Source organism: Rattus norvegicus, chromosome 13 (genome assembly GCF_021556685.1).
Source record: "Rattus norvegicus strain SHRSP/BbbUtx chromosome 13, alternate assembly SHRSP_T2T, whole genome shotgun sequence".
Lineage (NCBI taxonomy): Eukaryota > Metazoa > Chordata > Mammalia > Rodentia > Muridae > Rattus > Rattus norvegicus.
In genome coordinates this window covers 93759904-93785966 of record NC_141546.1, presented here as the reverse complement: position 1 = coordinate 93785966, position 26063 = coordinate 93759904, and the positions used below count along the sequence as shown (strand labels likewise).

Here is a 26063-nt window from a genome sequence, read left to right as displayed (position 1 = left end):
CGGAGAACTAAACTGTTAACCCTTTGTGGTTTCGATGCCGGTGCTGACGCTAACAGCTGGGTCTGCTATGGTACACGGAATGCACTTCTACCAACAAAAGGTTCTTTTATGGTTATCATGGTGATGTGAATTCAGGGTAAGGGAAGGGTAAATGGCTGGCTTTATTTATTATTAGTATTATGGCATTAGAATAACAGAAGGTTGGCAGAGTTATTGTGTCCATTTAAAGAGGAGTTGGATTCTAACGGGTTCTATCTAACATGCACCCAAACACAAATACATTTCTGTCAGAAAGCTGGCTTTAAGTCAAATCGGTATCTAAGGTCTTCCTATTCTGAAGTTTTATCATAAACAAGCAATTCAGTATAGATCTATACCTCCTTCTGCATTTTGAGTCCATAAAATGGCATAATTGCCTAATGTGGTCATCAAGATCTTCTTTTTCCCAGACAGTCTCACTGTGTAACTTGTCTAGCCAGGATTCACTGTATAGATCAGGCTGGTCACAAAAATGACAGAGATCTGCCTGCCTCTCTGCCTTCAAGATCAAAGATATGGACCACTAAGCCCTCTGTCATACAGAATTACCATGCAGCAAAACAAACAAAACCATAGAACGACTCACTGTTACATTCCCGGGACCTGTCAATATTATTTCATGTAGTTTTTGTCCTACTTCACTGCTGTCTGCTACGCCATTTGGGTAGCATATGATACTTTATCTATCTTTATATCAATGAGCTCTGGACTCTTTCCTGATAAAGGTTTGGAATTGTTCACAGTTTGGGTTGCATGATCATTTGAAAGCAGCGAAGATAAGGAATAAGCCATGCACACGTCGTGAGAGGAAGGACTCAAAAGAGAGGGACCAGGGACACATGATATATGGTATTGAAAATAGGTTAACAAGAAGGTAACGGGAAAACAGTGTTTCCCACTTCCGGGTCCGTCACAAAGCCAGTGTGTATTTAGTGAGGGAATAAAGGGACATGCCGAGAGAGTGAGTAGCTTTCAGATCACTCAGCTGGTAGGAAGCAGAATGGAGACTAAGGACTAGAGGATCAGTGGTCCTCAACCTTTCTAATGCCGACACTCTTTGATGCAGTTCCCCATGCTGCGGTGGCCCCCAACCATAAACTTGTTTTCACTGCTACTTCATAACTGTAATTTTGCTACTGTTATGAATTGTAATGTAAATACCTGCTATTCGGGATATCTGATATGCGACCCCTCCCCTGTGAAGGGTCATCGGACCCCGAAGGGGATCTCAACCCACAGGTTGAGAACCACTGCCTTACTTTGTGCCCAGGGGTGACTTCAACATGATCACATGACCCGGAGAGGGGATGAGGCTTAAGTGGGAAGAGACTTCTATGGTAATCTGTCACTTAGAATAATGGGGTCAGCATGTGCAAGGGCATTTGAGCTCAAGGTCAGTCAACAAAGGGAATCCAATCATAATACTTCTCACCGAAGATTGCTCTGACCTGTTCTGGCCCAGGCTGGGACTTCTGCAGTGGATCCGAGGTGTTTCAGCTAGCAGTAATTCTCCTTCACTCAAGACAGGACTGAGAAACCCATGGGGATGGGAGGACTCTTCATCAGTCACAGGCAGAGTAGGCGGGCCTGACTGAGCAGGAATCCGTCCTATCACTGAGTAATTCAAGGCGGGCGGTGGGGGCTTGCATGAGACCCTCCAACTCTTGGACACAAGGAATCCTCCAAAGCAGCTGAACTCCAGGCGTGTGTAACTGGATACATAACCATTTTAATTTATAAGTACGTTTTATTTTTTTGTGGTCTATGCATATGCGTTGTGCACAAGGAAGCCAGAACAACTTGTGGGAACTACTTCTCTTTCTACTGTGTGGGTCCCGGGGATTGGAGTCAGGTGGGCAGGCTTCTAGGCAGGTGCCTTTGCCTGCAGAGCCATGCCTCTGGCCCAGCCGCTTGTTTCTACCAGGGGGTTTTGTGTTGAATTGGCTGTCAGCATAGCCAATGGGATAGCCGAATGTATTTCCGGTCTCTAACGTTTTCACCTGTTACTGGTGTAACCTATGATAGGGTGTAAGTTCATGTTTAAAATTTCATTCCCATTATCTTAAATGATTGACTGCTCCTGCTAGGTCAGGGCCTCATAGAGCCCTGGAGATTGAGAGTCTGAATAGAGAACGTCTCCCCATGAGAAATGGAGACCAGAAACCGGCCTCGCACCCTGCAAGTGGCTATTGCCCTCCCTTGCACATTGTCTAGGTATTTAGTGGTGCCATGTTAGCTTCCAACTCAAATTGTGCCTGCCGGTCAACTGCTGTGAGGCCTTACACAGACTGAATCATAAGATCAGCCTGAAGAGACTGCAGAGCCTCACAGCTCACACTGCAGTCCCTGATCTCTAGCTAGGATGCGAAGGGCAACATTGTTTCATAAGAACGCTTCAAACAGCCCAGAGATCGCTGGAGTCCATCGGGTTGAGGATGAAATGCGGGAGGCTGATACAGACACTCTGTCTCTATTAACCTCCCATACCCTCCCACTTAGCGTGATGGATAGAGGGATGTGTGCCCTGGAATCACAGAGGGTGGCACGTGTTCCAACGAGAGATCTTCTTTAGGAACTGTTAATCATGTTAGCAGATCGTACGTCGTTTAACTGGTTTTAACAGTTTTGCCTCACATTCTATTACAGAGCTTAATAAATTAGGAAAGTGGGCAGCTAATGCGTTTAGCCTTGGATTTGCTCATCGGGACGAATAAACACCTGTATTTTGATACGAAAGCAAAAGCCTGGGTTGTTAATACCCAGCATGCTGAGGCAGTGTTCTTACAACGAAACAAAAACACCTTAGGTTTACCTTTTACCATTCTGTTGGGAAAAGAAAGAATGGAGGAGGTAGGCTTTGTTTCGAGGGGTTCTTCTTATTCTAGGATAAAACACACCACAAATTGTCTTAAAGCGCCACGGTAGGATTATCCGCATTTACAACCATCGTTACTGCACGGTTTCCATCTCTGTATAATCACGGGGCCCTAATTTTTGGAGCTTAATACCGTTAGTGTTCTCTGTTTGAATAACTCTGTGTCGACCTACAGGTTTGCTCTCAGCTTTCCGAAAGCTTTGCTTTGGAAACCATCGCATTTGTCTATGGAAGTGAGCATCCAATCCACAGCGGCGTGCCACCCTGACCGCATTTTTACAGTTAAAATTGGTATTCATTGCCTGTGGCCATTAATTATCCTTTGATTCACAAACTTCAAAACCTCTGAGCCTTGAGTGTCTGAAAAAGTCAGGAATGCCAGAAAGAGTTTCCTTCCACATACTGTCTTCTCTCCTTAGTCCCCTGAAAGGATACACACCTAGGCCACTGTGCGCTGGTTGTTTAGGGTCAGGAAACAGTGTTAAGCCACTCCGGATCTCTTCCAGCGCAGTTACCACCATTCACCATGGCTGCTTTCTTGTTTTTCAAAATATTCCAAGTTTTCTATCTCAGATAGTCCAGTCTGGAAGAAGCAAGGATTCTTCCTTTGGACATGTATTGAGTGTGAGAAGCCATAAATAACTTTTAATGACTAATGTCAACCATGATACTGTTTCTTCATGTTTGAATACCTCACATTATTTATTATCCGTGATGTTGGGCAGAAGTATGTTAAGCCATACTTCTAACCCCTCAAGCTATCTTTAAAAAATGTTCAAGCGGGCTGGAGAGATGGCTCAGTGGTTAAGAGCACTGTCTGCTCTTCCAGAGGTTCTGAGTTCAATTCCCAGAAATCACACGGCGGCTCTCAGCCATCTGTAATGAGAGCCGATGCCCTTTTCTGCTGTGTCTGGAGGCAGCTACAGTGTACTTATATATAATAAATAAATGAGTCTTTAAAAAAAAGTTAAAAATGTCTCGGTGCAAATGGTGTGGGCGTAGTTGACAGGACTGTGTGTAACAATCCCCCAATTCACATGTAAAACTATTGTCCCACTAGACTCAGCCTTGTGCGAAGGCAGGCTCTGCTCCTGTTTGTTCTGTGCTTTTTTCTGTCTGTCTGTCCATCGTGGTGTCTGACTTGATAAACAATTGCTAGAGGAAGAAATGAGTGAATGGCCACACTAGCGACTTGTAAGCTTGGTCACCTCACAATTAAACGTCTTTAAGGATTATGTATCTTGTTCTTTTTCTTTTTAATGTGTGTTTAGGATTTTTTTTTAATATTTGTTTTTATATATGTGAGTACTGTTGCTGACTTCAGACACAGCAGAGGAAGGCATCGGATCCGATTACAGATGGCTGTGAGCCACCATGTGGGTGCTGGGAATTGAACTCAGGACCTCTGGAAGAGCAACCAGTGCTCTTAACTGCTGAGCCATCTCTCCAGTCCTGTGTTTAGGATTTTTTTAAAAAAAGATTTATTTATTTAATTTATATAAGTACACTGTAGCTGTGCATTGGATCTCATTACAGATGGCTGCGAGCCGCCGTGTGGTTTTTTTGGGACTTGAACTCAGGACCTCTGGAAGAACAGTTGGTGCTCTTAACCTCAGAGCCATCTCTCCAGCCCCAGATCTTTCTGTTTATTCTAAGGAAAACAGACAGGGGGAAGGGAAGGTTGGATGTTGGGGGAGGGGGGAGGTCTAAGCTTCAGGTAAACATGAGCAAAGTCGTAGCCTTCATGACTGAGGTCAGACTTGTGGGTACTTAGATGCTGCGTGAGCGTAGTGGATTCTCAATGGCAGCCTGTTAATCTATCCATGAGAACTGCTAATTTCTATGCTTGAGTTTTATGTTTGTTTATACAAGTAATTGTCAAGCTGATGTTTCTGTATCACACTTAGGGGCCATGAGAGCCTTATGCATAATCTCTCTAATAAAGTCTCCAGGGCGACACGTCCTTATAAATTCATAAGTGATACCATTCAGTTTGTAGCCTGGTAGCATGAAAGAGATCCTTATGGGTAGACAGGGGTCTTTGAATTTTTTTTTTCATGGTTTCTTTTGGCTCAGGGGTTTGAGGTTAAAGGACATCTTGGTAGGGCAGACATGGCGTCAGAAATGTAAGGCAGCTAATCATGTTGTGTCCCGCATCAGAGCACAGAAGAGATGTATGCGGTATCTTTTTATTCAGTCTGGGACCCCAGTCCACCACATAGCACTGCTTCCACTCAGTGTGTGTGTGTGTGTTTGTGTGTTAGTGTTATGTACCGTGTACACATTGGCCTGTGTGTAGATGCCTGAGGTTGATGTTAGATATCTTTACTCCATCATTTTCCACTTTACGGAACCTGAACTTCCCCATCCGACTAGTCTGGTCTAGCAGGCAGTGCGCTCCAGGGATGTCTCTTCTTCCTCTAGCTTTGGGGTTCTAGGCAAGCACTTTCTTTAAACATCATTTCTGGGCGTCTGAATTCAGGTCCTGATAGTCACGTGGCAGGTATTCAACCAACTGAGGCATCTTCCTAGAACCCTACATCAGTTTTCATAAGCTATCCAGGCGCTCATGGACCGACCAGTGTCTGGATGGTCTTATTCTCCAAGCGGTGGCAGAGCACAGAGGTGGTGATTGGAGTCTTCCTCATGCCCTCCACGTCCATCCCCCTGTGGTAGCGATGCTTGTAATCCACTTGTGAAGGTGGGCAACTTTTCAAAGGCAGCTGACAGCCACTGATTTGGTCCTTTTTAACTTTCATAGAGCCCCTCAGGGCAATTCAAATGACTCTTTGAAAAGCATCAATTTGTCTCAGGTTGAAGGGAAATAGAAAAATAAAACATTTCCCCATGGAACTGCATGAGTGATATTGGCACTGAGGTCTCTGTTACTGGTGTCATAACATTCTGAGGACAGAGCGAGATGACTTAACTCTGGACTTGGACTTACATACTTACATTCAGAATAAGGCACTTGGAGCCTGCCTTATTCTGAAGCGTCGCGGTCTCAGATCTGTGCTGCTATTTCTCGATTGGCTGTGTGGAGTAGTGGGGGGAAAGAAAGGCTGTTGTGTGTTTTGAAATGGAGGGAGTTAGGACAACCCTCTCTTGGCTTTAAGCCTGACTGGCCAAGATGGTTCTCTTTGACAAGTGACCAAATTGCCCGTCTCACATAGCTCAGCGTAACAAATTCACGCACCCATTGTTACTGTGTGCATGGTTCGGTTTCCTTATAGAAATAAGACAGAATACAGAACACTGCTCGATCCCCACCCTTGGAATAGTATGACCTCGGTGAGGAGCCTGGGATCCCGTGAAACCCCAAGCAAGATTCCACAGATGGGTAGAGATGATAGAGGCTTGGGTTCTGGAGAACATTAGTTCTTTGGGTGTTGCCGGGCTCTGCTGTGAGATCTTTGGCTTGACATTCTGACGTCTGTCAGGGTCTTGACATTCTGACGTCTGTCAGGGTCTTGACATTCCGACGTCTGTCAGGGATTTGCCACATGGTCGTCAGGGTTGTAGACAGCGGAGTTAAACTTCTAGTGATGGAGAAGCAGGTGCTCTGAGGACTGTTGCGTTGTGGCGAGCATCTTCTTTAAGTTCCTTAGATTTAGAGGTGTTGGAGAGATTTGGTTCCACTAATCCTACATGTCACACACCTGTGTGGTGGGAGGTAGCATCGTATTTTCCAAGAATTCAGGTAAATGCTGTGAGCAACGAGAAGCAACCATTCTTAAATCTGCCAGGACAGTCCTGTCCCCGAAGAACAGGGAGTAAGAATAATTGTCACAGTGGTACGTGGGCAGGAGGATTTCAGCTCTTCAGATTTTCCAGGCAGAGAGTCCACTCCAGCGGTCAACACTGGCTGATTTTCAGATTTTATCACAGGACGCCATGGAAGTATAGAAAGCGATTCAGAAATGAAGTAGGTCGTTTTTACATCACGTTCTCTTCATGCCCCTATTAAAATTGCATAAGTAAAAATGGTCACCGGAGTGCATTGCTATGGTTCACTTTGAAGGCAGATCTTTCAGAAGACAGGGCTACGCGCCATGTCTCTCTGGCTAATGTAGAGCTCAGGGATCGGGCTGGGCTCTGATCTGTTTCTGCTCTGCAGTGACTGCCCTCTCACGGGCAAGTGATTTATTTTTGAAACTTAATTAAAAAGTCATTTCAACGAGATGTAATTCGAGTCCCTTACGTCCCACTCATTTGCTTTGTATAATTTGCTGGGCTGCGCTGTTGATTCCTGTTTTAGAACCCGTTTGTCCCTTGAAACCTGTTCTCTCTAGCTGTCATCCCCAATCTGCTACATCACAGGATGACTCCCTGTTTAACATTTGGGGAACTGCCAGATCGTTTCTATTTTATTCTCACCAGCTATGCACAAACCTTCCAGTGTCTTCTGATCCTTCGGATCCATGTGAATGCGTCTAATGAAGCTGAGTACCTTCCGTGTGTCTATCAGCCTTTTGTACATAATCTCCTAGAGGACATAAACAAAATATATCTTATTTTAGTGAACTTTTTGTTGTTGTTTAATCATCTTTAGGATGGTAATAAAACTAGTGCTTTCCTTGTGGAGTTACTGTAAGAGTTTGGAGATGTGATATATGTGAGATGCTCAGAGCATTGGCCAGCGTAGGGAGGGTCCTTTACTCTTGGCTGTGGTTATTACAATAGTGTCTTGTGGTTAATGCTTCCTACTGCTCCCAATTTCTCCAGTGAGAATTTGAAAACTACACTTCAGTTCCTAGTTCTACCAATCCTGTCTTCACCCCATGTGTTCAATTGCTCAATTACGTGTTCCAAGACCGTATTGAACATCTATCATGCGTCATCATCTTATTGATAGAATCTAAAAATATGAGTCAGCTAAGTAAATCTCCCCCTCCAGCAAGCCTTTAGACAGAGATACCAGAAAGGCAGTTAGACAGTGATATGTTCATTTATGTAGACATATGGATACTGGGCCTCGAGAGTAGGTGGAGGGCTATGAAAGGCTTTGTAGGCAAGCTGAAGGGTAAGTAGGAGTTTATTTTGTACACAGCGGCCTCAGTGTCGTGGATAGAAATTGTTCAAATGCTTAGCCATTGGAAAGCAAATATTCAGGTAAAGCCAGACCGCCAGGGGTCTCACCCGCTGGTCGTGGAGACTAGAAGCTCAGGCTTGGCCGCTTCCCCTGATTGGATCTGAAAGTCACATAGGCAGGCGTTATCCTCACCTTTGCCTCACGGAGACAACATGATTGAACAGCACTAAATAATCAGAGTGACCCAGAGGGGTGTTGGTACGCAACCTGGAGCTCAACCTATGCCAGTGTCATCAGGGCCATGCCTGTCTGCAGAGTCATCCTCAGTGTCAACAGAAAGACCACCATCTCCAGAAAGAGATCGCAGCTGACTAAGGACTATCAGGAAAAGTAGGGTCAGGAAATCGGTCTCTCTTAGGTTCCGGGAATCGGGGGATCGGTATGTAGTAGGTAACGCCTTCTCTTTGGAGGTGGAGGAGGATGACCGCTGTACCTTTCTGAAGTTGTGGGTAGTGGGTGATGGCAAGTTCACGGTGATTCAGTAGGCGATTGATTACCCAGAGGCCTTTGGTATAAGCAAGAAAAATAATCTACATATCCATTCCAAACCTTGGTCTAGTTCCTTTTAACTTTGAGATCCTGAATAACCTAGAGCTTTCCCACACGTGGAATAAAACAGTATGTTCGTCAGTTCAAAATGCGATACAGCAGAAGGAGCCAGAGTTAAAAGCAAACAGAGTTTTCACACATCTCCATTCCTTATTCTATTTGGGTCTTCCATAGTGGAGAGACCCATTCATGAGTATGGAATCAGCTGTTTATAGTCAGACACACTCTACAGCTTCCGGAAACGCCATTCCTGGATTTGCATTTGTTTGGGGCCTTGTTTTATATAGCTACTGCTATAGAGAAATATTAATAGCCTCACTTCACACAAACACAAGTAGTTTCGAGAACACTCATGTTGAGGACTGAAAGTGTTTGTGGTTTTTAGGTATTGTAAGTTGATTTGGCTACTAAATGTTTTGTATTGCAGGGAAGGTATAGAAGTGTAGAGTTAGAGTTTAAGTGTTCCGTATGTCCTCTTCCTCTTCCTCTTCTTCATCTCCTGTTTTTTCAAGACAGGCTTTCTCTGTGTAGCCCAGGCTGTCCTGGAACTAGCTCTCTATAGACCAGGCTGGGATTGAACTCAGAGATCTGCCTATGTCTGCCTCCCAAGCACTGGGATTAGAGGTGTGCCCTACCACCAGCCAGCTCTACATGGCTTCTTAATTTCTACCTGTACCCTGCTTACTGTTCTTCTCTGGGGGTGTCCCTTTACTTTGAGTAGAATCCAGAGGTCTTACCTCCAATGGGAAAGCACTTGATGTTTCTGGGCTAGGCTAACAAATAGAACTGTCTCCTGAATTACCATGTGGACGCCATGTCTCTGTGTGACCACAGAGGCTTTATCTTGTTCCTGTTTAAGTTGGTGAAGATGATTTTCATCGCCAGTAACAACTAACTTGCTCTAGGAGTTCTCAACCTGTGGGTCTCAACTCCCTTGGGAGTCACATATCTGATATCCTGCATATCAGATACTTACATTATGATTCATAATTATAGCAAAATTAGTTATGAATTAACAATGAAGCAATTTTATGGTTGGCGTCACCATAATATGAGGAACTGTGTTAAAGGGTCGCAGCGTTAGGGAGGTTGAGAACCACTGGGTACATCTAAGTCAGCAAAGAAGGGGTTGGGGAGGGAGGGAAGGAAGAGGAAAGGGAAGGGGAGAGGAATTGACTACAGCCTAGAGAACGGGCAGATTTTACTGTGAGAGGTTATTTGCTGATGTTAGTGCTTTCATGAAATGGGTGTGTGTGTGGATTTGAAAGAAGGAGGGGAGAGATGAGTGTGGGGACCTCACACTCATAGTAGGGTTAGCCATAGCAGTCGTGTACTGAGAGCTGGGCAGTGTATGCCACCCTGAACAGATCATCCATGCCTGTGGGGACATAACTGTGGAGGTTGTGTACCAAGTGAGAGCTGGGCTGCGTGTGCAACCCTTCTGGACTGACTTGAACAGATGACCTCATGTAACCTTTCACTTTAATGATTTTGTTTTCCTTTGAGGACCCAGAAGTTTGGATGGTCCTGTTTTATTTATTTAGCTGATAGTAGGGGACTTGGGCTTTTCCTCTGTGGTTGCCATTTTCATACTGAGCCACCACTCAGGGTACATTTGAGGGTTGTGAGGATGGAGATCCTTTCTCTTCACAATGCTCTGTGTTCTCTTTTTGATTTGAATTGGGCCGAACTCTGCTATTTCTTTATCCATTCGCTGGCTGTTTTTAGGTCACCTACGACTTGCTTGGCTTAGACACCAGGTTCTGAGAGGATTATAAAAGGAAGAAAATGCAGGGGCCTCGCCCTGACAGAGATCAGGAACGAGAGCCACCTAGTCAGAGAGCAGCTCACTGTGACTTGCTTTAGTAAGTTTAAATATTCCGGGACGCCAGACTTTATGGCAGCTGTCTTTCGGGAGAGACAGATGCACTTTGAAAAATTCACTATAAAATACATTTTGAAAGCGTCTTCTATGTTTTCTTGTCATTTTGATTTCAAAATTGCTCCATTGAGGGGGAAAAAAAAAAACGTGGCCATAAAAATCAGTTTAAAGTTCGGTGAAGGAACAAGTTACTAAAATAAAGTGAATTAAACAAATAAAGGCTCCAGCAGGGAGACAAGTTCGCCGTGCTAGTCTGACCAGAGTTCGACCCCCAGGACCTAAAAATCCCACAGTGATCTGAACAGGTCAGCCCCGGAAGAGCCACGACAATGGGACGGATGTGACCTTCAAAGGAAGATCTTTAAGAGGATTAAAATTCGCCATTTAAAATACCACTCGATTTTGAGAAAACATTCAAGTAATGACATTTTAAAAATTGTTTCTCTAATTTTCTCTTGGGGAAAATAGATGTTTTAATTCCCCCGCTATCAGGACTCTTTCAGCTCGCCAAGGCTGATCAGCTACAGACCCCCCATCTCCCGAGATTAGCATAAATGAGCAACCACCCAGGAGATGGCGAAGTGGGCGAGCTTACCCGAAGAAAGAGAAGAAAGCAGACTGTCTTCTCTCTATGAAAGATAGCCGCTGACGTGTAGGAAGGAGAGAGAGTCGATGAGTTAAAATTTTCTTATTCTCTTCCGTCGTCTAGGTAGAAATTCAAAAACACGTGCTTCTCCCTCTCTCTTGTCTTTGCGAGTGATTGATATTGATTTGCCAGCTTGACAAGATTGAGAAGCACCTCAGATACAGACCGTCGGCCATTCAGCCGGGGAATGTGGAGATTAGATTAATGGGGCGTGACGATGCACCCTAAATATGAGTGAGACCATGCTGCTGGCCAGAGGCCTGGGCGGAATAAAGAGAGCAGCTTACCACGTTCACCTCTCAACTTCCTGAGTGCAGACTGGAGACCAACTTCCTACTTACCACCGTAGCTTCCTTAGCGACGAATTTATACCCTTGAAATGTAAACCCAGACCAACCTTCCTTCTTAAAACAACTTCACTAAGTCCTTTTTGTCAAGTAGTTTTCCCAGCAGTCCATAAAGTCACAAAGGCATTGACTCTTCTCTTTGAGATGAAAATATATACAAGTTAAAAAAAAAACCAACCAAACAAACCACAAAACCTATTTAGATAGGAATGTCCCTTCCCCAAGAAGTTGACAGTTAAACAGACAGAGACTTGAGAGCATTTCAGGTCTAGATTATGGGATAAGGTGTGGACAACCTGTTCCGTTATTTGCTCTTATTTTAGTTGAGCGAGGTCTGACCGCCCACTGTTAATGGAGCTAAACTGTAGTCCAGTCCCAGGTTAATGTGTCTGTAGTATCAACGATTTATTTACCTACCACATTAAATCCTCTTAGAACTTTGTCGACGAAAAAAACACAGTCTTAGAGAAATTAATTTATAAAGCATTATACACAACAAATATGACAGACCAGGAGAAAACCGAGTGAGTATGGTGTGAGCAGGTAGTTAACCTCAGAGAGACTGTAATGGGAATTTGGCGTGTGAAGGTGTTCTAATCTGACCAGGCACAAGGAGGGAGCCCAACAGCACAGACGCTGAGCCTCAAGTCCTCTGCCCGGCCGTGAGCCCACTGTTGGGATCAGAGATTGGTAGGATCCGGATTCAGAGCAGCTCTTACCCTGCCATAGGCGTGTAGACAGCTGTGGCCACCTTGGAGAGCCGTTTGCTAACTTACAGGGTCGTTACAGTGTGCTCTTTAGAGCTCAGTCCTCTGTTAAGCCAGACAGGAAGGAGACTGGCCAGAAGGAAAAATGGCGCCACTCTCCCCACTACCTTTTTTGTTTTGGGGAAATGCAGCATTTTTTTTTTCCATGAAAATACGCATGCCAACATGTAGGGGGTATTACTTTTTAAAGCAGATTAATAAGTATTTTTAAAACTTACTAATTTTAATTAATGAACTCTCAGCAGATATAATTAACATAAAAGATCTTTGAGTTCCTTTTGTTGGTCTTAAGTCTGGATGAAGGCCACAATGTGTTGGAAACTGTTGTATCGTGTGTGCAGGGCAAGGAAGTATTGTAGTTTAGCTATAATGAACATTGTAATTAACCCAGTGACCATTGTGTAGGTTATAGATCCCATTCTGTCAACATGGAAAGGTGAAATAAATTGTGATTTAAACTAAAATTAAACTGTATGTGTGTATGTATCTGAACCATATAGCACATTTACAAGGTACTATTTACTCAAGGGTTAGATGGAATGGATTTTTAAATAATACTCATATTTGTGTCTATAAATATATAGTAAATTTAAATATTTATATGTAAATTTTAAAAATTAGGTTTTAGTAACCTCGTATTGAATTTTTTTTAAATCTAATTTTTTTTTTTTTTTTTTTTTTTTTTAATGAGACAAGGTCTCACTGTGTAGTCCTGGCGGACCTAGAACTTACTTTGTAGACTGGCCTCTAACACACAGAGGTCCTCCCCGCTCTGCCCTCTGAGTGATGGGATTAAAGTCAGTGCTATCAAGACCGGTTTGCCCTCAATCTGACTTCAAGGCCGAGACCAGAGGGCTGATGAGATGCACTGCCGTCTAGGGGTCTAGCTTGGTCTTACAACCTTCACATAGGTGGTGTAAAGGTGTGGTTTCTTAGGGAAGAAAAGAAGAACAATCTTTAAAAAGTAATAAAACAAGTCGAATCCATAGGACTTGGTGTTTCAGAATGTAAAATGTCACTGGCGTGCTATTTAGAGCTCACTGGAATTTTACCTGTGATCCTCACAGTGTTTAGGCTATGTGGCGTCTGTTATTAGCCGTACTTAGCACTTAAATGGTACTTGATTCGAATCTTTGGGCAGAAGTGTTTTTATTACTTTAGATTTTAAGATTTAGAGAGAATCAAATGCCTTTAGGATATCAAAGTTGTATTTCTAGAGTTGTCTGAAAGGAGATTACTGGAAAAATTCTTTTGGTATTTTGGTTCCAGCTTTTGTGTGTGTGTGTGTGTGTGTGTGTGTGTGTGTGTGTATGTGTCTGTGTATGTGTGTATGTGTGTCAGTGTGTGTGTGTATGTGTGTGTATGTGTGTGTGTATGTGTGAGTGTATGTGTGTGTATGTATGTGTGTATGTGTGTGTGTATGTGTGAGTGTATGTGTGTGTATGTATGTGTGTATGTGTGAGTGTATGTGTGTGTGTATGTGTGAGTGTATGTGTGTGTATGTATGTGTGTGTATGTGTGTGTATGTATGTATGTGTGTATGTGTGTATGTGTGTGTGTTTGTGTGTATATGTGTGTATGTGTGTGTGTGTGTGTGTGTGTGTGTGTGTCAAAGGGACCTACAACTTGTAAAACCTTGTAGCACATGATTCTTCATGCAATGGGGAAAGTTTGAATCTGTGCTCTCAGGAAAAAAAAATGCTAATTTGCTCCTAAACCTGTTACAGATACCTTGCACAAGGCAAATGGAAGGTACAAGTCATAATTGCCTCTTAATATCATCGGAGATTTAATAGTCTCCCCTGGCTTTAACTTCCGTAAAGGAAATATGCATAAAACATTTTTACTGCTTACAAGTTAGCTCTTGATCAGACAGGCAAGTCAGCCAGTGCATTGAATTGGTAGAAGCTTCAATGAATGTCTGTCGAGCAGTGAGGCACAGGCTTCCAGACAATATTCAAAACGGGTCACTCGCTGTTGGATCGCAGAATTTTAAAGTGGTACTTGTAAGTCATCTGTTTGACTGAGTGAGTGGACTTCACTAGACACAAGTAGACTTTGCTCCCAGCTGCCCTGGGAGAGACATTTCCCCCCTTCCTCTCAGGTGTGGCATATATGTCTGCTTAGGTGAAATTATCTTATGTGGCATGGACTTACATGCAATTATGAGTACTTTGAAGATACACTCAGCCAACTCTCTTTTTCTCTCCGTGGCCAAGAGCCTGTTTGAAATCCACCATCTTGCCTTCACTTCGTAGACCACCTCCCATGGTCTGCAGAGTCGCGCGCTCCCGCTTTACCTGGAAGGAAGTTGAGCTAAGAGCATTTGTGAGCCTTCTCTGTCAGTAGTGGGTAGGTTTGCACTTCAGAATGTGAGCTCAGATCACTGAAGGGATTAACTTCGCTTTCGAGTTCTACAGCCCTAACATCCACTCTTGTTTAACAGCCCATCACCACAGCCCCTGACTTCTCAAAACTCTTTTCTTGCTGTAGCTGTGCACACGTTGTCTTTTTCCTGTTGAGATAGGGTCTTTTTTTTTTTTTTTTTGGTTCTTTTTTTTTTCTGGAGCTGGGGGACCAAACCCAGGGCCTTGCGCTTCCTAGGCAAGCGCTCTACCACTGAGCTAAATCCCCAACCCCGTGCACGAGTTGTCTTTCAACTGACCGTGGCTGTCCGTGATGTCTCAGAGCAGTCACACATTGCTCCCTCCACGGCCTCCTGCACAGACTCTTACGGGCTTTCACTGTGGCTCGTCACGGCACACTGGAATTTGTGTGCCTCTTTAGCATGCTCGCCATAAAGACAGTGGCTTTAATTTAGGGATGTGAGGACAGTTGAGAGGGAAGCTCCCCAGTGGATAGCTGCCTCGCTGACTAACGTGACCTAGATATTTGCTATGCCTTTGTTTGAGAGTTAGTAAGGATTTAAATTACTTGTTTTCCTTCTAGGAGGGCTTGGTGCCAGTGAATAGGAGATTCAATTTCCCTGAAATATTAGTCATTATGGTTTCTTATTTTCTGCTTTATATGCTAGAATTGTGAACTAAAGCGATAGGGAACACGGGAGAACAAACCTAAATCAGTTCTATTTTCCTTTTCTCATGAGTTATATTATTTTGACCACATCTGTTGCTTTGTATTAAAAATCATTTGTTAGTTATATGGATGGTAGAGTGAATCTCTTTAATTTTGAAAAAGGCCTTTGGGCTCAAACCAGCATAATTACTATTTGGCAACAAAAAAATGGAAGATCCCATCTCTAAGTTGTTTTGAATATTCGAGCTAAAGGGAGATCTTATGTTTAGCATTTTAGATCATCTTTTTGTTTAGTTCGAGTTATAGTAATTTTGTCACTCTGGAAGAATAGCATGATTTTAATTGAGATAATCTTTTTTTCCTGTGTGTAGAATTTCTGTGAAGAACCAGCCAAGCACTTGGCCACACGGCATTACCATTTTTAATGAATCCTAATGCCTTGATTTCAATGATACAAGCTTGGAAATTTTGTAAAGATACATATTTCTATGAAAATAATGTTTGGACTTTATTTACCTAGTTATCCATGTTTTAAAAAGAGGCCTTTTTATTTTCTCCATGGGATTTATCCTTGAGAGCTGCCATTGTAGCCATCAGAACCCCTCATGTGCGTTTTCCCTGAAGACTGGTTTAGACTTCCCTAGCTTGAACAGCATTTTCCTAGGAATTCTGCACAGGGAATCATTCTTAGAACTGGTTCGAAGGTGTGCGGTCATGAGTCAGTTCGCTCAAATCAATGTCTTTTCTTTGGCAATTTAGAGTCATGGAAGTTTTACCCAGTTCTCATGTTTCTCACCTCAGATTTCTTTCCCAAGGTCTGCTGGGATATTTTATTCACCTTGCTAAAGGCCACTGGATGTTAGTCTTAAACCTGAGATGTGTATGTATGTGTGTGTGTGTGTGTATGTATGTATGTATGTGTGTGTGTGTGTGTATGTATGTATGTATGCATGTGTATGTGTATATGTATGTATGTATGTGTATGTATGTGTGTATGTGTATATGTATGTGTGTATGTATGTATGTGTGTATGTGTGTGTGTATGTATATATGTGTATATGTATGTATGTATGTGTGTGTGTATGTATGTATGTATGTGTGTTTGTGTGTGTGTGTATGTATGTGTGTGTGTGTGTATGTATGAAGGGGTGCTCACTGTGGAGCTGTTTCTGAGTGTACCAGGCTGTGTTGCTCAGGGTGGGTGTTCCTCAGAGAAGGAAGGACTACTGACCACATGTGTTATCATAGTCAGTGCCTGGGCCGAGCGAGGCTCAGTGGTAATTATGCCAGGTGTCTTCCATGATGGGGCAGCCACACTTGGATCTTTCTGGAGAAGCAAGAAAACCATTTAAAAGAGCCCTGTACGGAAGTTGGGGATTTAGTTCAGCGGTAGAGCGCTTGAAGGCCCTGGGTTTGGTCCCCAGCTCTGAAAAAAAAAAAAAAGAGCCCTGTATGACCAGTGTATTATATTATGCATTGTATTATAGGCAAATTTTGCTCTGTGTACGACATTTAAAGTGGGTTTTTCATTAAGCCATGTATGAAGGGAATGTGGGAGATACCATGCTTGTGTGTGTGTGTGTGTGTGTGTGTGTGTGTGTGTGTGTGTGTGTGTGTGTCTGCCTGTGGAAGCCAGAAGAATGTGTGAATTCTCTTGGAGCTGGAGTTACATGCAGTTGTGAGCAGCCTGGTGTGAGTTCTGGAAACTGATTCAGGTCTTATAGGAGAGCACCAAGCACTCTTACCAGCTGAAGTCATTTTTCTTGACCTGTCTTTGTGTTCTATAAGTATTCTGGAAGCTTCTTTACCTCTGTCTGGTCACTTGCGTTCATTGTTTTAGTGGCATAGATTCCTCTTGCCACCCACAGAAAGCCCGACCAGTTGAGATTTGAGGGGACCCATTAATTCCTTTGATTTCCAGAGACTGTAGACTCCCTTACACTCATTTAGTTATTGATTTGTAACTAACAATTAATTTCGATCAGTTTAATTTCTTGTTTACCATTTGTTGACTTACATTGTCATAGAAGTCAGTCATGGCCCGGCCTGTCCTTGGGAGAAAGAACTTATGGACTATGCCCCAGGAGCTGCTGCACTCAGGACAGTGAATAACCCAAGAAGCTCCCTCGGATTTGTCACTCTGTGCTCTACCCACCAGTGTCCCTGTAAATAAGTGACAGGGAGTTCCTTTCTGCTTTATGTGTATGTGTGGAAGTTTACATGCATATGTGAGTGTCACAGACATTCCCGAGGCCAGAAGAAGGCGCCGAATCTCTTGGAATTGGAGTTATGATGGCTGTTAGTCTCTAAGTAGGCACTAGGAACGGATGATCCTGGTCCTGTGCCAGAGTAGCCAGTGCTTTCCGCTACTGGGCCCTCTCTCTAGCTCCCTTTTCTTTAAAACAAAACAAAACAAACAACAACCAAAAAACTAGTTGTTTAGAGAGTAGGTTTTTTTTATTTAAAGATCTCACTTATTTTGGTAAGAAAAATAATTTAAAAAATTATTTTCGTTGGAAGTGGACCACTAGTGTTTGTGTCTTAAGTAGAGGGAGAAGAGGTTATTACTGTCACTGGTGATAACTCGTCCAGATTACTTTCATTGAGAAATTCCTCTGAAAGACAGAAAACTGAGTGTGGATATATATGACACTTTTGACAATCAGTTGTGACTCAGTGGGCGCTCGCCGAAGTTTATCCACATTTCAGGATAACTCACTTTTGATAGCATCGTGTGGAGAACTGGCTTCCAAGTTTGAAGCAGATAAATCACTGGGAAGCTGGATTTGTCTCCTTAGAGCCTCGTTCATGTTGAGATTAGAGGTTTCTGCCCCCGCACAAGGCTGGTAGGTGCTGGGAAATCCAATTTAAGGCAAGCACTCTGTCGACTACTGTACACCCAGACTCATTGTTTTTTTCCCTACACAGATTTTTTTTTTCCTTTTCACTAACTTGAAAGAAAAAACAAATCACCACTTTTGGCTTCTTATCGTTTTGTCTCATGTGCTAAGAATTGTGTACAAACAGAAGTGCCTGTGTACTGGTCCCCAGCACAGCCAATCTGGTCTCAGTTAAGACAGGAATGCAAAGGGATGTTCCTATAACCTGAAAATTAAATATTCATCCTTCTCTGCCCCTCTGAGGCGACCACACTTTCCCTATGCATAACGTGTGCACCATCTTTGTTGGTTTCCCAGGAGCTAGAGCACCAGAGGAGGCAGCTTCTGCAAGCCACTTCCCCTTTGCTGTGCTGCGGTTCCTCCATTCTCCATTGGCATGCGGGGCCACCGGGAGCCTCACCCTTCTGGGACATTTTGCTAGAGTTCTGCCACATTCAGAAAAAGTGTCTCAATTTAGATAAAATCGGTCCTTTATTCCCATTCACTGTTTCTCCTTTTAGCACCAGGAATTGCCTAAAATAAACAGCCCCTTTTCTGGAAGATTGCTAGTTAGTTCTGGTTTTGATTTGATGTGCGCATTTTTTTTTTTTTTTTCATTGCCACTCTCAAGAAGTGCGGCTTTGTTCTTCATTTGGATTGAATGATGTGCTTTTGAGAAAAGAGGGAGGGAGGAGAATATTTTCTAAAATGCCTGCAGGCCTTGACTCTGCTTCTTCCTCCCTTTACTTCTGCTCTTCAAGAGTTTCTCAGCAGGGGTCCTTCCCCCCCCCACCCCCCAACTCCAAGCTCACCCCAAGAGTAAAGTAAAATCCTACCCAGGATCAATGGCTGGCCTAAACAGGCTCTGAACTTTTGGATTCAGTTAACAGTGCTTTTGAAACCCAAGGATTAAAATCAACGTACTCGTTTATAAAAATCGTGATCATCTAAGTGAGCTTCGTACTCGGGATTTCCGGCCAAAGCAAGCAGGAGTTAAATTATTCAGTTACTCTGGCTGGCTCACCTTGTTTTGTGAGCCACAGTGTTGTGTGCTAAGATGTACCCGAGGCTGCTTGTTGGGGGCCGTGAAGGGAAGCGGAGAACAGGGGCCCGTACTGGCCTCTGCTCATCACCAGCGTTCGCAGATCTCTCAGTCGAATCCGCTGTTTCTTAGAGAGGAACACAAACACTCTCTGTAGTGGGGGCAGCAGAAGTAACCTCTGAACGAGACAAAGAGAAGGGAGTATAAAGGGCTGAATCTGAGGAGGCGAGTCGGACGCAGGCAGTCTTGTGGTCCTCTCAGGCAGTCTTGTGGTCCTCTCGTCCTCTTCCTGACCTTTGCCTTCTGTTCTCCGATTGGCTCCTCTCGCTTCACACTGGTCTTCTTTTCCGAGATCTGGCATACTTTTTTGCTTATGGTCCGTTGGAACGACAGCTGTTTAGTCTTATTTCCTCCTATGATACTACTGACTTAAGTCGGATCTCAGAGCCGTTGGCAATTGTTTCCGTTGACCGGTCTTTTGAGTTTTGTTGTAGATGGAGATGGCTAGTGAGAGGTGATCAGGTCTGGAGAGACAGTTTTCCTTGCAGCCGTCATTCCCCAGGATTGATTATACATCCTGATGGAATCTTGGGTAGTGTTTTCTTTCTTGTGTCATGTCTTGGTTAGGGTTTTACTATTGTGGACAGACACCATGACCAAGGCAACTCTTATAAGAACAACATTTAATTGGGGCTGGCTTACAGGTTCAGAGGTTCAGTCCATCATCATGAAGGCAGGAGCGTGGCAGCGTCCAGGCAGGCATGGTGCAGGAGGAGCTGAGTTCTACATCTTCATCTGAAGGCTGCTAGCACAATACTGGCTTCTAGGCAGCAAGGATGAGGGTCTCAAAGCCCACACCCACAGTGACACACCTACTCCAACAGGGTCACACCTGGGCTGAGCACACACAAACCATCACATTCATCCAGTCTGCTGTAGTGTTTTGTACTATTTCATCTAAAACATTTGTCTTACAATTGTAGTTTTTACCCTTTGTTCTCCTTGGTGTTCTATTAGTCTAACATTTGTGTGTTTGTTATTGTTGTAGTTTGTGTGTTTTTGAGATAGTGTCTCAGAAGTAATCCTCCTGTCTCTGCCTTCTGAGTGCTTGGATTACAGATGTGCATCACTGGCTGGCTCTCTTTTAAGTTCTTGATTTGCGTATTTACCTCACTTAGTTTCGGTTTTCTTCCCCCTTTACATGAATATTTAAAGTTAACATTTTCTGTGTTATTTTGGTACAAGTTTAGGCATTTCCCTAGTTGTTTACTGGAAATATCTCTTCTCCACTGTGACTCTTCAGTTCTTTAGGCTGTATAGAAGCTTGCCTCACTCAGTAGAGATTGTATTGGGTTTTGTAAAAATTCATTTCTAGTTCCTTCATTGTTAGAGAAAATGACTGGTATTACTTACTCTCACAGGTACTCTTAAAGAGTGGCCAGTAAACAAACAAACAAACAAACAAACAAACAAACAATTGGAAAAAGCATGTGGAGGGGAGGAAGTGCTGGGGAGGTGGCTCAGCGGTTAAGAGGCCTGACTGCTCTTCCAGAGGTCCTCAGTTCAATTTTCAGCAACCACATGGTGGCTCACAACCATCTGTAATGGGATCTGATGCCCTCTTCTGGCATGCAGGTGTATATGCATATAGAGAACTCATACATTAAACAAACAAACAAACAAACAAACAAACAGAAAAAGTGGCCAGTGGGTGCTTGAAAAAGATTTGTGACAACACAGTCATATCATGAAGTTACTTAGTCCTTATTTGCTTAGTCAGCGAATTTCCAGACGATACACTGTGTGTGTGTGTGTGTGTGTGTGTGTGTGTGTGTGTGTGAGTCACACTTTGGCAGTTGGTGCTTTGGCCTGCCCCGACTGTCCACCACTCTGCTGTCTTCTCTGTTGGCCACCATTAATGTCTCCAAGTTGATTTTAATTTTATGATTCAGCCTTTTAAATGCCTGATTCTGTTGCCCAAGTGACTTGGGAAAAACAACTCTTGATGCCTTTCGGTCTTAATCCTGCCTGTCTGAAGTAGGATTTAGTGGAGTTTCTGAATCATTTCTTAGCAGGACTATGTTATTAAGTTGGGTAAGCTCAGGACCTAGGATGTATGACTTTAGAGTCTGGGGAGATGACTCATAACCTTTTTTTTTTTTAAAAAACGTACAGAGTACAGTTTGAAGATCCACGAGCAGATGATTGAAATCTTAGGCACTTTAAAATCTGAGACATTTCGAGCGTCCACAGGATGGTAGAAAATCCAGCACTGACCTTATAGATCAGGCAGCAGTTAGTCACAAGCGAGCTGAAACGGCAATCGCTTCAGGCTATATACACAAAGTCTGCACAGAATGAAAATGAATTTGATGTTTAGAATTGGTTGCCATCTCTAAAACATCTCATCACCCCAGTTAAAATATTGTAGTGTTTGAAGAACAATCCAAAATTCTAAATACCCATCTTGTCCGGTACACTGCAGATTAGAGGAGCCCAATGTTCGTCAGGTGATGTATTTGACTTTGGATCCCCTGTGGCGACAGTAACATTCCCACGCTGAGAGGCTGAATGTCTAGATAAGAATATATTTAGGGGAGGGGGAGGGATTAGGGAGATGTTTGCCCGGGAAACCGGGAAAGGGAATAACATTCGAAATGTAAATAAGAAATACTCAAGTTAATAAAAAAAAAAGAATATATTTACACATCAATTAAATTTAGCTTAGAAAGAAAATTAGTGGGGACGTCGGTCATTCAGCATGTGAATAGTCTGCTGCTGTTGTTACCGGGGATCGAATACTAGACTTTGGACTTATTGGGCCCTGAGCTTTGTCTGAACACTCTAGATGTGAGTGTTCCCAGTGCCATCGAACTCTATACTTGAAAATAGGTTTAAGTGTGAAATTCATGCTGAATATCGTTGTCGGCTGACTTTTCTTTGGAAGACGGAAATGTCCATCCTAGATAGAGAGGGCACTGACCAACCAAAGAAAGGATTCCACCCAAGTGCAGCTTGCTGAGCCAGTGAGTTTTCTGAGGTGACTTACAGGAACCTGGGTAACTGACAGGCAGCTCTGATGTCAGGTTACCCATTATCCTGTGGACAGCTCGTAGCACAGAGAAGTCCTACCTTATCCAGCCATTTACTTTCTCAGTAGTGAGTAGACTTCTGGGGAGTGGATGAGTCTGACGGTCTCTTGGGACTCATGTTGCCCTCTCCCTGGGTCTCTTGAGGGTCATAGCTACTCTGCTTCACAATGGAGCTGTTCACCATCCAGCTGAGAGGAAATTACAACGGTATACCACAGCCAATAAGCACTATGCAGATGTTTCCCGTGGAAGGTGAAAGAGGATGTTCAGCCATTTACAAATGCAAATCTTGGCTCCGTGTGTGTGTGTGTGTGTGTGTGTGTGTGTGTGTGTGTGTGTGTGTGTGCGTGCACGTATGTTCATGTGTATCCACAGCACCTGCCTATCTGTGCTTGTGCCTAGAAGCCAGAGGTCACCTTTATGCATCTTTGTTCGTTGCTCTCCGGAATCTTATTTTGACACAGGCTCTCTCACTGCTCTTGGAGGTCACTGTTTTGACTAGGCTGACCATGGCCAGCATGCAGTGGGATCCTCATGCTTCCACTCTTGCTAGCAGTGGGGATGTACGTGCACACAGCCACACCCAGCTTCTGTGTGGGTGCTGAGATGCCAAACTCGGGTCCTCACGCTTGAACGACAAGCATCGTTCCAGCTTCAAAAACCATCTTAAGTCTTCAAGGATCCGATGTGAGGAGTAGGCAGAGCTGTCCGCATCAGTGTGTTGCCTTGTGTTTTCTTTCTGCTGTCATTCGTCTCTTACTTATTTTCTAACATAGAACTACTTGTTCTTACCAGGAAGGAAAAGCTGATGCGGTGTTCTCAATGCCGGATTGCCAAATACTGCAGCGCCAAGTGTCAGGTAAGGCTATTGAGCTGTTCAGTGAGCAAACGCTCGAAACCCCTCACCTGTGCATTTGTTCTCTGTTACACCTGCGGGTCTACGTCTCCTTTCCTCTCATCTCTTCTAAGAACAACAACAAAACTGATGTTTAAAAAAGATTTATTGTATATGAGTACATTGTAGTTGTCCTCAGACACACCAGAAGAGGGCATCGGATCCCATTACAGATGGTTGTGGGCCACCATGTGGTTGCTGGGATTTGAACTCAGGACCTCTGGAAGAGCAGTCGGTGTGCACTTAACCGCTGAGCCATCTCTCCAGCCCCGATTTTTTTTTAACTTATTATTTTTTGTTTAGTTTTAAATTTAGTTTTTGTATAGTTTGAATAGGCTTTGTCAAAGAAGAAGGGGATGGAAAGAGAGGCAGAGAGAGAGAGAGAGAGAGAGAGAGAGAGAGAGAGAGAGAGAGAGAGAGAGAGAGAAGCGCACTAGCTGCACATTAATCAAAGCCAGGTACTCATTGGCCATTTCTACCCCAACACAACCTCCTACTTGCCCCTTTAGCTATGAATCCAATGACTAGTTCACTGATGACATCAGTGCTTTTCTTATCCAGGCACCTACCAGTAGCTCCGCTGGGGACCAAGCCTTTACTTTAATATCCGTGCACATGGTGACACATTTCAGTTTGAAACCATCACACCATTCATTGTTAGGGTTTCTGTGCAGGCATATCTGAACATCATATGTGTTTATAAAAACAGATACAGGGGGGCTGGGGATTTAGCTCAGTGGTAGAGCGCTTACCTAGGAAGCGCAAGGCCCTGGGTTCGGTCCCCAGCTCCGAAAAAAAGAACCAAAAAAAAAAAAAAAAAAAAAAAAAAAAAAGAACCTGTATCAAAACAACCTGTATCTGTTTTTTTTTTTTTTTTTTTTTTTTGGTTCTTTTTTTCGGAGCTGGGGACCGAACCCAGGGCCTTGCGCTTCCTAGGTAAGCGCTCTACCACTGAGCTAAATCCCCAGCCCCTTGATACAGGTTCTTCTAAGCCTTCATTTCCTTTTTCATATTTAGAGATTTTTTTGGTATCACCATATAATATATATATAATATATATATAATATATATAATATATTACCATGATCATAATTTCCTCATTAATGAATGTTTAGATTTCCTCCAAATTAGGTATTAATAATATATCTGACATCATTTTTATAGTCTTGTATACTTCTAAAATTTAATTTAATGATAAGTTTCTAATCATATTTTTTAGCAAAAACATATATGCATTTTGAATTTTTAAAGATAATGCCAAATTGCCTTCCTAAGGATTAAATTAATTTATAATGAATATGGTCGTTAATATCTTTGGAATTCTTTTAAGGATGTATAATTAACATTCAGCATGACCTTTTCTTCAAAGTTTTTGATTAATCATTTAATAAGAGGTATAATTATGCTCTAATGAATTGTATCATTAAAAAGTCTAATTGAAACTTTTGTGTCTGTGTGGTCCCATGCTCATTCTTATTTTGGGATATGCGTGTGCTCCCTTCTGTGTTTGTGTGCACAGACACTCATGTGGCATACAAACACTTACATGGGATGTGTGTATGTTTGCTTGTGTGTTTGTGTGCACCCTTGTATGTTTTTGTGCACAGACATTTGTGTGAGATACAAACACTTATGTGCGATGTGTGTGTGCTTTCTTGTGTGTTTGGGATGTGTGTGTGCTTGCTTGTATGTTTGTATGCACAGACACTCATGTGGGATACAATCACTTATATGGGATGTGTGTGTGTTTGCTTGTGTGTTCATGTGCACAGGCACTCATGTAGAGTTCTCCGTTTTTAATCTAGACCATTTTTCTCAGGAGTTTTTTTCTTTTGCTATCTCATTTTCTCCTTTGAAATTAGTTTCTTCAGGATGCAAACTGATTTTAATGGGAAAAATCCATGTTCAAAAATGTCAGAGCATCCAAGATTCAATGTACTTCTGCCACTTCCTAGTTAAGTAATTTCTTAGGAAACACAAAGTCAGGCCTCGGTTTCTGAGTCTGTACTGATGAGAGCCAATATCTGACAGACATCTGCTGTGTGCAGGCTCTGTTTATAAGAATCTTACGTAAATTAGCTACAGGTGACACGCTCAGCTGACCTGTAAGGAAACAGCTCAGAAAAGCAAGTAAATTGTTTTGTGCTTCATAATTGATACACTCTGGATTTTGGGAAGCAATGTACATAAAATTTCCAGATTTTATATTTACCTTGTAAATGTACATTTTATTCTTGCTGTAACTGTCTGGTTACATCTGCTTTTCTATTATCTACTGTTATTTGTCCTTTGTTTCCTGGCTGATTACTGTCACTGTGATTCCTGCCCAGAAAGATCTTTATCCCTTAGACTGCTCCACCTGCTTTCTGTTGTGTTCAAAAGATACCGAATGGAAACATTTTAAAGTCGAAATCAAGAGCTGAGGAGATGGTTCAGCCGGTAAAGTGTATGTGGGCAAGTGTGAGCACCTGAATTCAGACCATCAGATACGGAAGTGTGTATCTGTGACCTGAGTGGAGACGGACTTGGGAGTGGAGCGAGGCAGATCTCTGAAGCTCGTTGGCCATTCCAGTTTAGCTGGAATCCATGAACTTCAGGCTCAGAGAGGGACTGTGTCTCCAAAACTAAAGGTGGAAAGCAGTCAAGGAGAGACTGTCCATTTCAACCTTGGCCCTCTACACATATGTGTGCATACCTGCATTCATATCTTCACACACAGGCACATGTCTTACATAAGAACAATGTGTGTGCGCGCGCGCGTGCGCACACACACACACACACACACACACACAGAAATATAAAACTTCAACATAGTCCTGTTAATATATAAATGTTAAAAATATTTTTATTATTCATTTCATTTGTAACACCAAATATTTTGTCATAACGAGATCTCAGCTTTCTCCTATAAGACTATTAACA

General features: G+C 43.0%; 1 protein-coding gene across 1 annotated transcript in view; it reads left to right on the top strand.

The window, feature by feature from the left end:
* Positions 1-26063, top strand: part of Smyd3 (SET and MYND domain containing 3) — a 556924-nt gene that overhangs the window by 73995 nt on the left and 456866 nt on the right. Inside the window, exon 2 of the mRNA NM_001025762.1 lies at positions 23042-23105. Coding sequence (NP_001020933.1) covers positions 23042-23105 — 64 coding nt within the window. The remainder of the gene's footprint in view (positions 1-23041; positions 23106-26063) is intronic.